A 12,792-nucleotide genomic window follows, 5' to 3' on the forward strand; every position below is an offset into this window, starting at 1 on the left:
CTGGAATCCCTGGATAGGGCAAAAGCAAACATCTATCTCCTTCTCTGCCATCAGTCTTCTGGTCTTCATCCATCCTGGTTAGGATGACAGGCTCCCACTTGGAGCATGGTTCTAGGGACTAGCCATATTTCTGTAGGGAGCTCTTCTTCCCAGGGCATGGTCAAGGCAGTAGAAGGGACCCTAAGTCTCTCATTTCCTTTGACCCTAATTTGGGCCTGACCATGGCTGGGTTAAGCCTGAGTCTGGTTGTGCACCAGGGCACTTAGACTCCTGCAGCTTGAAACTTCCAGGCTCTCTGTGGAATGATGACTGGCTACAGGGAGGCCAATTCTGCCCTATGACACTGTTTATTTCCCTAAAGCTACATATATTCTTTCTCTCTGGAGCTTGGGGAGATAGTAGGTTGGATCTATGCAGGTCCAGAAGCAAACCATCAGTCAGCAAAGTTACTCTGAGAAGCTAGAGTTTTTGATACCAGTTATCTTTCATGTGGGTGTGGGAAAAACTGAGTTATGGGTAATAATGGATAAAAAAGGAATCATTCTGTTTTGCTACGGTTCCCCCCCCCCCCTTTTGGGCCTTCTTTTATTTTGCATCTCCCTTTCTCCTCGTCCTCCTTCTTCATCTTCTTCTTCTTCCTTCTTCTTCTTCGTTGTCATCATCATCATCAATGTCATGTTAGGAAGGACAGCGGGTTGAATGGACCAGTGGACTTGCACAATGAAGGCCTGCTGAAGCTAACTTGAGACCTGGCTGTTCCTGGGCAGGTGGCTCAGAGTGCAGAGATCCCTGTTCTTGTGTGACAGAGAGGAAATCTGGAGAGAAGGAATCTCCTGGGTGGGGACTCTCTGTCCCAGGTCACCGAGGAGCAGGCTCTGCGTCCAGGCCCTAGGCTCTGGGATCCTGAAAATCTGCCCTGCGGTAGGGTACCTGTTGCTTACAGCTGCTTGGTGAGCCCTTGGGCCCCTGCCCTATTGTAAGCCTTGGGGGTTAGGTCTGGCTTCCCCTGGGGCTGCTGGATTCACCTGTCATTACGCTCACTGCCCAGGGACCCTGACAAACCTCCACAATGTGGGTTTGAAAAAGGGCGCTTAAGGTTCACTGATCTGTGTGTAGAACTTTGCAAAACTGCAAATAAGCGAGAAAATTTGTCTATTCTTGGGAAGGGAAATACAAGTTTGCACTTCGCATGGAAGCATGAGAAAAAGAGGGGGGAAAAAAGGGAAAAAACTTCTGGCCAAAAGCCCCACTGTAATCTCCAGAACAATTTCATTTCCTCTGCAGCACCCTGGCTACCCTAGCCGAGGCCTCCGAGAGGTCAGGGAGGAGAAGGAGCTTAAAAGCGGGGGTGGGGAAGAAGAGAGGTGGCTAGGCCCTTGGCGAGGTCTCAGGTGAGGGCTGGACCGGGTGGCGAGGAGGGGACTGACCGGATAGAAGGCCGCAGGACGGGGGGAGGGGCAGAGCCTCGTCTTTGGAAGGTCTTGAGGTTTTCGAGAGGGGTTTTTCGCAGGAATTCGCACGGCCCGCCCCCAGAGCAGAGCGCTAGCACCCTCCCCCGCCCCTTCTCCCCGAGCAGGTCGCAGGGAGCTCGGGTTTCCGACGAGGCCCCGCGCCCGGGCAGCCCGCGCTCCTCCCGCCTCGGCGAGCAGGCCTTTCCCGCCTGCTGAGAAAGGGAAAAGCGCGCGCCTCGGTCGTGCGGGCGCGGAGCTCATCTGTGCCGAGCGAGAGCCGGTCCTCCCGGGGAACCAAACTGCCCCCCGCCAGCTCTGTCAACGCGGCCGGCTGAGTGGGCGGGAGGGGGGTCCCCGGCAGGGACTCTTGCAAGGGGGTCGCGCGACTGCTGGGAATCCGCTGGCTGCAGAGAGAAGCAGGCCCCGGGAAGCTCGTTCTCTCCCCTCCAAAGGGTGGCTGGAACTTTTGAACCCTTTACTTTAAAGTGATTGATCGTGTCCCACCAGAGAGTGGCTCCACCCCCTGTCCCCATCTCCGCCGCCTTCCCTTGTCACCTCGGCTCTAAGTGTGCGCCGAGACCTGCGGGCGCGAGGGTTGGTGAGTCTGGAGAGGCGAGCCGCAAACGCGAGCATTTGTGTATGAATGCGTGTCAAGCAGGCAGGGCCAGAGCGGCCGTCGCGATTTTGGATGAATCCTGGTGTGAGAACCCATCACGGGAGACTTGGGTCGTGTCTCCTCGCCCACAGCCCCTCTAGGTGAAAGATGCAAGCGGCGGCTTTTCCCAGGAAACCGTCCGGACACGCCTGCCTCCCTCCATGGAAGTCCTCGCAGGAGCCGGGCTCCGCACTGGGAGACTTCAGGGAACGCAGGATGAAGGCTCATAGCCCCTACATGAAGTTGATTATTAATTTGGGCTGCTCCGAGCGAGTAACACTCAATGCCTCTGGCTTTGGGAATTGTCCCGGAGCTAGGACCCAGGCATAGATGACCCAGGGCTGCGGATGGGAAATGCGAGTTTCGGAGGCTCCCGGACGTGTCTGAGTGGGCTGGGCAGAGCTCTCGGGCCAAAGGTTGGCTCTTCCTCGCCCCCAAATAAATTCTTGGTTAACTAGTGTAGACTAAACACATTAGTGTTACTAAATGGGGTAAAATAGACGGGGTTGAAAGTGGGGACATGTCAACTGGACCCAGACCCGGTCATACTTCTCTTCCGGTGACAAGTCAGGGTGCTTCCAACACGAAAATAGAAATGTAACATTCAACTGGACGAAATAATTTTTGACGGATTTACGGTATGATTTTCTTTCCAGCGGTATTCATTGGTTCTTTCGATCGGTAGTGCGGTCCAAAGACAGAAATATAAACAAGCACTTTCTGCTTTGCGGAAACCCCTTAACAGTATCTCCCAAAGAAAGATCAAGACACTTTGTGAATTTTCCCCAGATAATGCCTCATATTCCGAATGACTGATCAGAGAACTCCGGTATTGTTAAATAAAATGAGAGGAAGGCGAGTGACGTGGGAGTCGAACAATGGCATTTCTGAATCAGTTTGCTTGATTGACATTTGGGGGCTTCATGACCCCAGGGAACAGGACTCATTACGGTGAATACACCAAAACATCAACCAAGATTAGAACTCTAGATCCTGTTTTAATCCCATTTCAGTCTAAATTATAGTGGGAAAATATAAAATCCAAGAGGAGAGAATTACTCCATCGTATATTGACCGAAAGTTTTAATTGTTCCAAGGGGGAAATAAAAGTGGAAAACCAATATTCTTTTCATCACTTTAGGAATAGCACTGACAATTGAGTAAAGAAAGGGCTTGGGAGGGTAGGTACTAAAAATGTTTATGTGGTATAAAACATTTAATATTTATTTGGGGAGAAATCCTGGAGAAACATATAGGGAGCTTTTATGCATGTATTAGAGAAAAAAAATACAATCCCCCTCTACTGGATAAAAAGTGAGGATCACCAGCAAATTGATGCTAAGAAATAATTAGGTATCTTAAGAGTAGAGTCTAAATTTCCATTATTATTTGGAAGGCTCCATTATTTCTTGGGAAGGACTTTTTTTTTAACATCAAAAGTTGTGTTAAATATAAATTTAACCCAGAAAATTGTTGAGAGAGGATCTTCAAGTTGGAAAAACAAAATGTGTTGGAGCATAGTCTATTTTTAACCACAGAAAAGTGTGAGAGAGTGTGGGCTGTGTATTAGATGGGAGTATAGTCTATTAAAAAATGTTGATTCTTCAATGGAACTTACCCTGAAATCTCAGAAACTCAAGCCTGGAAGTCTTAAGTATGACATATTAAACAAAGAAAAAGCTGTGGTAAAAGATGTTATAGTTATGTGCTCCTATTTTTTAGAAGGTAAATTACAGCAAACGGGAATGTAATAGGAAGATATAAAATAGACCAAATATGTTATAAATAATGGAATAGAAAGTGTTGCACAACATAGGTTCACAGTCTTATGTTTTGAGGGGGTAGATTTTAATGAGAAGATTCTGTGTTGCATGGGAACTGGGAATCATAAGAATTATTTATGCAGCAAGAATGGACAAAAATTAATTATTAGGAGCTCAGTAATCACCAAATAAACTCTGAGCTTTGAGGTTAAAAATAGACGACTATCTTCATGTTCAATTATACAGTATCAATTACTAATACAACTGATGTTTCAGTGTCTCCGCGAGACCAGATACCATCTTCTATGGCGATATCTTGGTATTAATTAATGACTGCTTTATTCTCATTATTCACAAGGAAAAATGGGGGTCGTGTCACATTAAAATGAAGATTATCTTAGTTTATCTGGGCTCTTAAACAAAGATCATTCAAAGTAATTATATTTTGAATTAACAGAGGTAGGCAATTTATCTCCTTTATTTTTTTTTGTTCAAAGATAGAAAATAAAGATCAGAAATAAGCTAAGTTTCATTTTCAAGACAGAACCAAACAAACATGTCTTGACTTTTGCAATATTTCCCTTGCTAAAGGGGGAATGAGGGAACTGTAAAAGACGTGACTTTGCAAAGTCAAGTCCTTTTTAAAAGACTCGGATCGAAATTCTTGCTATGCAACAAGGATTCAGGTTTGATTAATTTTCTGCAAGCGACGTGACAGCGGTGTTTTAAAAGATTAATTAAAATTGAAGTGATATGGAGCAGGAATTCAACCTGCAGAGGCGTCCCAGGCGCCTTGGGGGGCTTTGCAAGCGAGTTCCAAGCCCAAACTGCGGGCTTTCCCGAGCCTGGGACGCAACTCCTAGTCTCCTGGAGAGGAACGCGGAATTTGGCAAGGCGCCCGCCTGGCCGCCTGGCATCCCGAGCTGGCCGCCAGCTCTTGGGGGTGGGGACGGGGTGTGTCCCGGGGAACCCGCTGCCGAGAGAACTGCTGGCGCGGCTCTAGATGAGCCAGTGAGGTCCAGGGTCATGCCGAGAGGCCGGAGGGGACTCCAGGAAGCCTCAAGCTGACGGCCCCGGGCTGCGACCAATCTCCGGGGGGAGGGGCACACCTATTTTGTAACCGGGCTCGCGCGAAGCCCCCTCCACGGTCGCGAGCGCGCGGGGCGCGTGGATGGCGCTCTGCAAAGGCGCATCCGAGAGCTGAGGACGTGGAGGGCTCGGCCACCGGGCCGGGGCGCGGGCCTGCACCAGCAGTCCCGCCTCGTTGACTCGGACTCGGGACTCCGGGAGGCTCTACACCGCTCGGCTGCGTAGCCACGTCCCCCTACCTCTCCGCTCACATTCCCGCTCCGGCTTCTCCCCTCCCCCCGCATCACTCTCCCCTGGCTTCACTCCGCGATGCCTCCGCCCGAGTAAGAAATTAGCTGCGTGCAGTTGTAACTGTACTCGAGGAGATACAATCGCGGGAGCCCTTGTGGTCGTGCGCGGCGGACAGGCGATGCGGGTGGCGCCCGAGGGGGTCGGTTGAGGGAAGCAGGGGGCGTTTGTTTGCAATTCGCCTCCCCAGGGCGCGAACTACAGTGTCCCCTTCTTTCCACCTGGGGGGCTCGGGTCCAGATGGTGATGCCTCGCCGCGCGAGACCCTCTCCAGGCTGCGCGGATGGGCTGGGTGGCCCTCCCGTGGGCTCCGCAGTCGCGCGGTGGGGGCAGGGGCCCCGCGGCTTCCCGCTTCGGGCGGGCCCTCCACCCTGCGGCGACGCCGGGAAACCCCTGCTTCTGCGGTAGGTCCCAGGGGAGCGGGCCTAAAAGTGTCCCTGGGGATTCTCCCCGCTGCGGAGGCGACTTGGTTTCTCCTCCCACTCCCGTCTGCCTCTCCTACTCTCCTCCCAGAGACCTCGGAGTGGCGGAGAAGTGGGAAGGGAGGCGGGTAAACAGACGAAGAAGGCCTGAGAGCGGGAGCTGGGGGAATCCGGGTCGGAAAGGAGGCACTGGGACGCGGAAAAGCGGCCGTGGGGCCAGGAACACTCGGCTGGGGAGGGAAGAGGTTGGGGGAGAGGCGAGTTCCTTCCCTTCAGAGTGGCGCAGGGGGACCGCTTCCCCGGGGACCCCCCACCCCCACCCAGCAGCTCCCAACCTCGAGAACAAAGGGTCTCGGAAGCACGGTCGGGGTCGGGGAGCGGAGGTGGAGGGAGGCAGGAAGGCAGGCGGTGGAGGTAGGGGAGGGCCCTCGCCTCCCCACGTTTCCTCTCACAGCAGAATGACGGAAGGCTCCCTCCAGCAAACGCCTCACTGAGGCCGCTTCAAAATCCGGGAGGGCTCGGGTTCCTTACCTAACGGCTGCACTCCTTCCTTTCCTCCCCCAGCGTCCCCACCCCCTCCGGGGACCGCGGCCCCGGAGCAGCGAGGTAGGCAACGCGCCGCGGCGCGGGCGGAACCGCGGGGCAGCAGCGCCTCCTGCAGGTGCAGGGCGCCTCCGCAGCCGCCACGCCGTTCTGACTCTTAAGGTGGAACTGGCCTTGTTCCCCACCCACGCGTCTGGCTCTCCCGAGAGCGTGCTTTTTACCCGAGGCAAGTCTCCCTGGAGAAGCGGGCCTAGCCGTCCAAATGGTCGGAGTCTGTGGGTTCCTGCTGCTATTTCTTTGATTCCTTGGCCCCACTACCTGCAGGTCCTCGTCTGCGGATGCCCCAGTATCGATTTCGACAATCACAGTTGATAATTTCCTGCTGGTATAAAAGGATGCGTTAAGTCACTCGTCAGAGCGGAAAAACGAAAACGGCGTTTCTTCAACCTGAAAGCAGACTTTTATTTTCGCTTATTAAAGGCAGAAGCCCAGCAGGAAAGGGTAGCCGAGGGTTGTTGACCTGTCCCATGGGTCTTTCTAAGCGTTCAGATGCTACTGGCCGGTCCGGGAATCTCATTCAACGCCCACACCTGGCAAACTCTCGGGCAGGTGCAGGTGCAAGAGGCCAGGGAGGAGCGGCGGGCCAGCAAGGAACCTCTCCTTCTGTATCTCCGGCGCTCCCGGCTTCAGCTCACTCTCCCGGATGATTTATTTGGTGAAAGCAAGGGGGAAAAATGCTGAGGATCGAAGAGTAGTTTTTCTTTCTTTCCGTTTTCCCTTTTAACTAAGTGTGCATGTGAATTCATCGTTTCTTGGGTGTAAGTGACTCAGCGAACTTGAGATTCTTGGGGAAAACCTACGGGCACTCACTCAGTAGGGCACGAACAAGCCAACTCTGGTTCCAGCGCCATGGGCAGTAAATTCCTTTCCTATGCTCTTCTCTCCTCCGCACCTTGGAGAGGGGGTCCCCTGGGAATTGCCCCAGGATCCAGAGCCTCAGAGAGCTCAGGTCCCGGCGTGGGGGAGGGGAGGGATTGCCTGCCCGGGGCGTGAAGTTTACCTGCAGGGTGGGAACCTGCCTTGCCCGGGGCGCGCAGCCTTGGGTCCGCCCTACCGGGCCCCGCCCCCGGGAAGCCCAGGCTGCCGATTCAGTCTCCGATGGGGAAGCTCGCCCGGGCAGGTGCTGCAGGGTCACGCCTGCCCCAAGGGGTTGCAAACCGCAAGCGAAAGTCGAGAAGGGCTGGCGCTTTCCCTCTAATCCGTTTTACACTGTGAAAACCGCAAAGCTGTCGCCTAGCCGGCCACTTTTTAATTGGGAGGCAAACAGACGAAAAACCAAAACATGCGCGCGTGCTGACTTTCCCTGTGTTTTTCCTTCTCCACAAAAGCCCGCTCCCTGGTGAAGAGGGAAACCGATCCGCGCTCACGTTTGCTCGCTTTAGGGTCTGGACTGGCGCTCCCAGCGCGTGGGGCAGCCTGGACCGTGCCCCCTCACCACCCAATACCCCCAACTCGTGGGTCTCCACTCGCCTCCCACGGGTCACACCGAGGCTGTACGTTCCATCCCGCGCTTTCTCGCTCGGGCTGAAGGGCAGCTGTGGGTGCTTGGGTGTTGGGGGGGCTCCAAGCACATTGAACTGTCCCCAGACCCAGGTTCCCCAGAAACTGGGGGCAGGAGGAGTAAGGATTTGGGCCGCCAGTCCGGGGGTTCGGAGATCCCCCAAGCCGACCACAAGAAACACTTGTAGGCGCACTTCGAGTCTGTTTTCCCTGGGGAAACGCAGAAGTTGGTAGACACACCGCGCGGCGGCAGAGCAAACTCTCAAATTGCTGCGCGCCCTGCAGGGGGTACTCAGTCCCTCGGGGAAGGGGTGCCCCAGAGAAGTAAGGAGAGATGAGGGCTTGGGGTGGGGGTAGACCTCCCGGGTCAGGTGGGCCGAATCCCAGGATAGTGGGTGTTCCCCTCCCCGGACAGGAAGAAGGGTCCTCGTGGAAAATCCTTTTTAGTAAAAGGTGTGGTCATAGAGGTAAAAGGAGGGAAGGAAGGCAAAAGAAAGGAGACAGATCTTATTAAAAAAAAAAAAATAACAGCTGGGGAAAAGAGTGATCACACTGTGGAGGGGGAGGGAGGGAAGGAAGGACGCAGAAGGCTTTCCTTCTTTGTTCTTTAAAAGCCTCAGCACTTTCTTTCAAAATCAACACAGAGAGGCAGTCCTTCCAGGAGCCTGGTTAGGTAATTGAGAAACACTGCTAGTTCACTTTTAAATCATTTATTGGATTGAGCAAAATTTTTAGAAGTTTCTTTCTCACCCAGCCCCTGTGTGACGCTCGACTTATTTTGATTTGAAGCAGATTTGAGATAAAAATTTCAGAAAAGAAAATGTGTGAATATATCTGTACCTAAATGCACAGGCAACAGTTTGTATTCCCTCTAGTCTATTTCTAAGACAAGCAATTCTATAGTAAATTATATATGATAGCTGATTTTTTGCTAGTATTGTATTGCTACCAGAGAGGAGTCCTGAGTTATCTTTCTCTCCCCTCCCCATTAATAAATCTAAGAGAAATAACGCTCATTATATCACTGTGGCTCTTTTCCTTACTCTTTCTGTCTTTCTTTCCCACACATGAACACACACAGAGATTATATATATTATGACTTTTCCCTAATCAGCCTGTAATGTATCATCTATAAATCCATGCCCGCGTCTTAAGCTTCCATTGAAATTTGGAACATGTTAGGGACCTACTTTTGTTCTCGCTGGTTTGTGCAGTTCATCAGGGATCTTCAGTAAACCAAAAAAACAATTATCTTTGCTTTGAATTTATTTCTTTGTGATTAAATGGAAACTAACATTAACAAATGGCTTAAACAGTATTTTTATATCAAATAATAATAAAAATATCAACAAATAATTTAAAAAATGAACTATAGTTTCCAAATATTCAGAATGACGGCTTCCCATTTGCCGTTATATTTTGGCAAAACTACTTCATATTAATTGAAAATGACTAAAACATGCTTTCTGTTGAGAGGCTTACTCACTGAGCTTTAACTCCAACAACTTATACTATCTGGTTCAAATTACTTAAGTAATTCCTACTGAAGGAGGGGTTGGAAAAATTAGGAACTGTGGAATAATTTGTGTTTTTGGCCTTTCCATAAAGCTTTAATTAAATCTGATTTTTGTGAAAACTAAAACTAAAACAATGCAATTATCCCCTAACTGCTCTTGTAGAATAATATGATTGTTATTGAAAAAAAGTGCCCAAAGTATATTTTAATGAAACTAGATGAATACAAAAATAGCTCTTAAGTTGTTTTTTCTCTCTCAAATGTAAGACATGTAGGACTCCAGAACATGCACTTTAATGTGTTCTGATAAGAAAATGACTGCTGCTTTTCTCAGAGGAGCACAGTTATCTAGGGGCAATGCTAAAATCATTAGATAAACATCATCTTTCCTATCACATTATTGTCTACGTGAAATTCCAAGTGAGGAAATATGTGAGAATATTACATTTGTTTCACAAGCTTGGAAATACAATAAAATTTGAAATATTGAATATATGATTCCTAGTTGACAGTACTGTAGAAGTTGCAGAAGTATCTATCTCTTTTTGAGATAGCTTTAATAATGACTGACCTTAATAATGTTGGAAAGTAAGGAAAGATTTCAATAGCAGGCAAGATGTGATGGATGGACACAAGGAACAATGAAGCTATTGACAAAACATGCTAACTTTAAGAATTCTATCTAAATTATTATTTTTTTCCTCCCAAGGCAGAGGAAGACACCCAAATGTATCAATGTTCATCAGATGTAGCACAATAAAAATGTGGGTGGGTGACAGTCAATGGACTGTGACTGTAATACAGTTGTTACTGTAGGTAAGTGAGTGCACTGAAATACTTGTTCCTATTTTGATAAGTTCTGTAGTCCTCAATGGAAATAGGGGAAGTTTGTAGAAAATTGAGGCCATGAAGGAAAAGAGGGAAGGAAGCCTAAAAAAGTGAATAAAGTGAGGGGGCAGGGTATAGCTCAGGGCTAGAGAGTGTGCCTAGCATGCACAAGGTCCTGGGTTCAATCTCTAGTGCTTCCACTAAAAATAAATAAAACCTAATTACCCCCAACATCCCCCAAGGAAAAAAAAAAACAACAAAAAAAGAATAAAGCAAATGCAGTGTTTAAAAAACTATTTGTTTTCTATTTTAGATTAGATTTTAGTCAATTGTTCCTGCTAGCTATTTAGATGAAATAAATGGAATGTCGCCTAATAGGCAGATGCTCTGATACATTTTCTTCTTAAAGGATCTGATTCCTGGCATACAAAGGAAACTAGGATTCAAGTTAGTATTAGAACTTGTTCTGCCAGAGTGAAAATTGGTTCCATTAGGCGTCAGTCACAGAACTCTTACAGAACTGGCTAGAGCTGTGGATATGATGTATCCAACTAGCTGAAATAATAAAGTCTGAGTAATGCTGGATGTGCTTTGGGAAGCCATCCAGGGGGTTTTAATTTTTTTTTTTAATGAAAGTTTCCTAATTTTACAGTTCTCATAAATCTGGAACAAATCTGATTAATGTCATCAAGGCAAATGGAAACTTAATGCCCGACCCTTTGGAGATAGATAACATAATAACTTAAAATGCAAACTATTCAGCTGTGTGCAGACTTTAGCACAGATTCATTCTTGGACATTCTTCTTAGTCTCTTGCCCATACTTCCTTCTCATGGCAGATTTACAGTGCTTTGGGGAAACCCTCGCAAGAAGTGATGTATCAGACAGATACAGCCAAAACCTTAAAAGTTAGTGTCCAACTATATAAATAAGAATCTAAACAATAGCTACTAAAAGGAAAATCAACTGTACCTTATACAAGCAATTATAACCAACATGTTAAGAGGAATGAGAAGAATGTGCATGTTATCTAAAAGTTCATAATTTATTAATTATAGGAGGATTTCAAATAGATTTCATAATATACAGTGGATTTATGTATATAAACATAATGATCATTCTTAAATAAAATTGATTGGAACCTTTGCATGTTCTTTATATGAAAATACTTGATAGCTTTCATTAAATAATTAATTGCACATTATAAAAATGTAAAAATTACTGATGAGAAATAGAATATTAGACTCAACAGAAAAATTAAAATAAATTTAAATTATCCTTAATTTATTATAGAAATCTGTTTTCTGTTACTTTTACTTTTGAGCAGAAAATCTATCAACTTATTATTTTGGCATCAATTTCTCCTTCTATATATTTAATTTACTTGTGAAAAAATGTTATTAACTAAGTTTTAATGCCAAACACCATAGTTATAAACTCTCAGGGGTCATGTTTTGATGTGTATATGAATTCAAATTTAGAAGTATTTTTGGATAACTCAGAGAGCTTACTTACTTTAGTTAACTGTTTTCCTATTCTGGACTCATCGCCACCAGATTTTTACCTCCATTTGGCTTGAATGGCTGATTTTCAAGATATGTAAAAACAAATGCTATCTTCAACAACTTTTGTAATTTGGGACTTGAACTGAGCCTGCCCAAGTTTTTTAACAAATGGTTAAAAGTAGATGAAGGGAGTAGTTTGCATTTCTTTTGCCAATTAAAGAAAAAAAAAATGTGGAATATTCCTCCAGATAAATTTAGTTTTTTTTTTTTTTTTTTGAGTTCTTACAAAATACCTGTTGGCTCCAAAAGTCATTGAGCAACTAAAAAGTTCCCATTGAAAGTTAATGCTCACCCAGCTATTAAAAAGCAGTTCTGAAGACTCTACCAGAAGCTGTATGTCAGTCTGCTCTTCCTGGTTTTTCCTCCCCCTTCTCGATTCAGAGGAGATTGCTTTGCCCATGGGGGAGCCTTGCTCTTCCCCCAAGTGTGGGAAAAAATGTGACAGGCAGTTCCAGGAGTGTTGCTTTTGACAACTTGTCTCAGGGGACTTAATATTCTATGTGGCAACTGGCCAAAAGAAGTAGGAAACTTAGGTAACCGCCAAGCTGCAACACTGATGAAAGTACTGCCACAGCTAGCTGGAAAGCAGAAAGTTTTATTTTATTTTTTTATTTAATTAAAAAAAATTTTTTTTGAGGGGGAGGTAATTAGGTTTACTTGTTTATTTATTTTTAGAGGAGGTACTGGGGATTGAACCCAGGACCTTATATATGCTAAGCATAAACTCTACTACTTGAACTATACCCTCCCCCTCAGAAAGAAAGTTTTCACACTAAAAGGAACTAGGAAGTAAATGGCCGTGGTGAGGGACAGCTGCTCCTTGTGTGTGTATGGGTAGGGGAAGGATAAACATTTGTGAATTTTTATAACAATCCTATTAGAAAAAAAGCTATTTGAGAATTAATTTAAAAAATACTATAACAGAGCTATTTGAGAATAGCTTTCATGGAACGTCGCTTCTATTCGTGCTTTAGAAGTCAGAGGCACATCACTAACAACACTTACCTTTGAGCTATGAAAATGAGACAATGTGGAATCACGAAATTGTTTTAATGGCTGCGAGTTTGTCCCATTCCAGAATGCACAGCCCTTTGCGGTGTGATTTTGCTGCT

At 46.9% G+C, this 12,792-nt stretch overlaps 1 protein-coding gene across 1 annotated transcript; it reads left to right on the forward strand.

Moving 5' to 3' along the window:
- The first annotated feature begins 4,622 nt into the window (after nucleotides 1–4,622).
- On the forward strand, nucleotides 4,623–11,100 carry LOC123614788 (uncharacterized). Its single transcript, XM_074358013.1, has 3 exons — nucleotides 4,623–4,880; nucleotides 5,294–5,650; nucleotides 6,233–11,100. The coding sequence occupies exons 1-3, from the start codon at nucleotides 4,623–4,625 to the stop codon at nucleotides 6,581–6,583; spliced, it is 966 nt and encodes a 321-aa protein (XP_074214114.1). The 3' UTR covers nucleotides 6,584–11,100.
- The last annotated feature ends 1,692 nt before the right edge of the window (nucleotides 11,101–12,792 follow it).

Source organism: Camelus bactrianus, chromosome 35 (assembly GCF_048773025.1).
Source record: "Camelus bactrianus isolate YW-2024 breed Bactrian camel chromosome 35, ASM4877302v1, whole genome shotgun sequence".
Taxonomy (NCBI): Eukaryota; Metazoa; Chordata; class Mammalia; order Artiodactyla; family Camelidae; genus Camelus; species Camelus bactrianus.

Coding starts and splice junctions, on each gene's coding strand:
- LOC123614788 (XM_074358013.1), top strand. CDS start 4,623: ATGGAGCAGGAATTCAACCTGCAGAGGCGTCCCAGGCGCCTTGGGGGG. Junction 4,881..5,293: donor GCGCGGCTCTAGATGAGCCA/GTGAGGTCCAGG, acceptor GTAAGAAATTAG/CTGCGTGCAGTTGTAACTGT. Junction 5,651..6,232: donor GGGAAACCCCTGCTTCTGCG/GTAGGTCCCAGG, acceptor TTCCTCCCCCAG/CGTCCCCACCCCCTCCGGGG.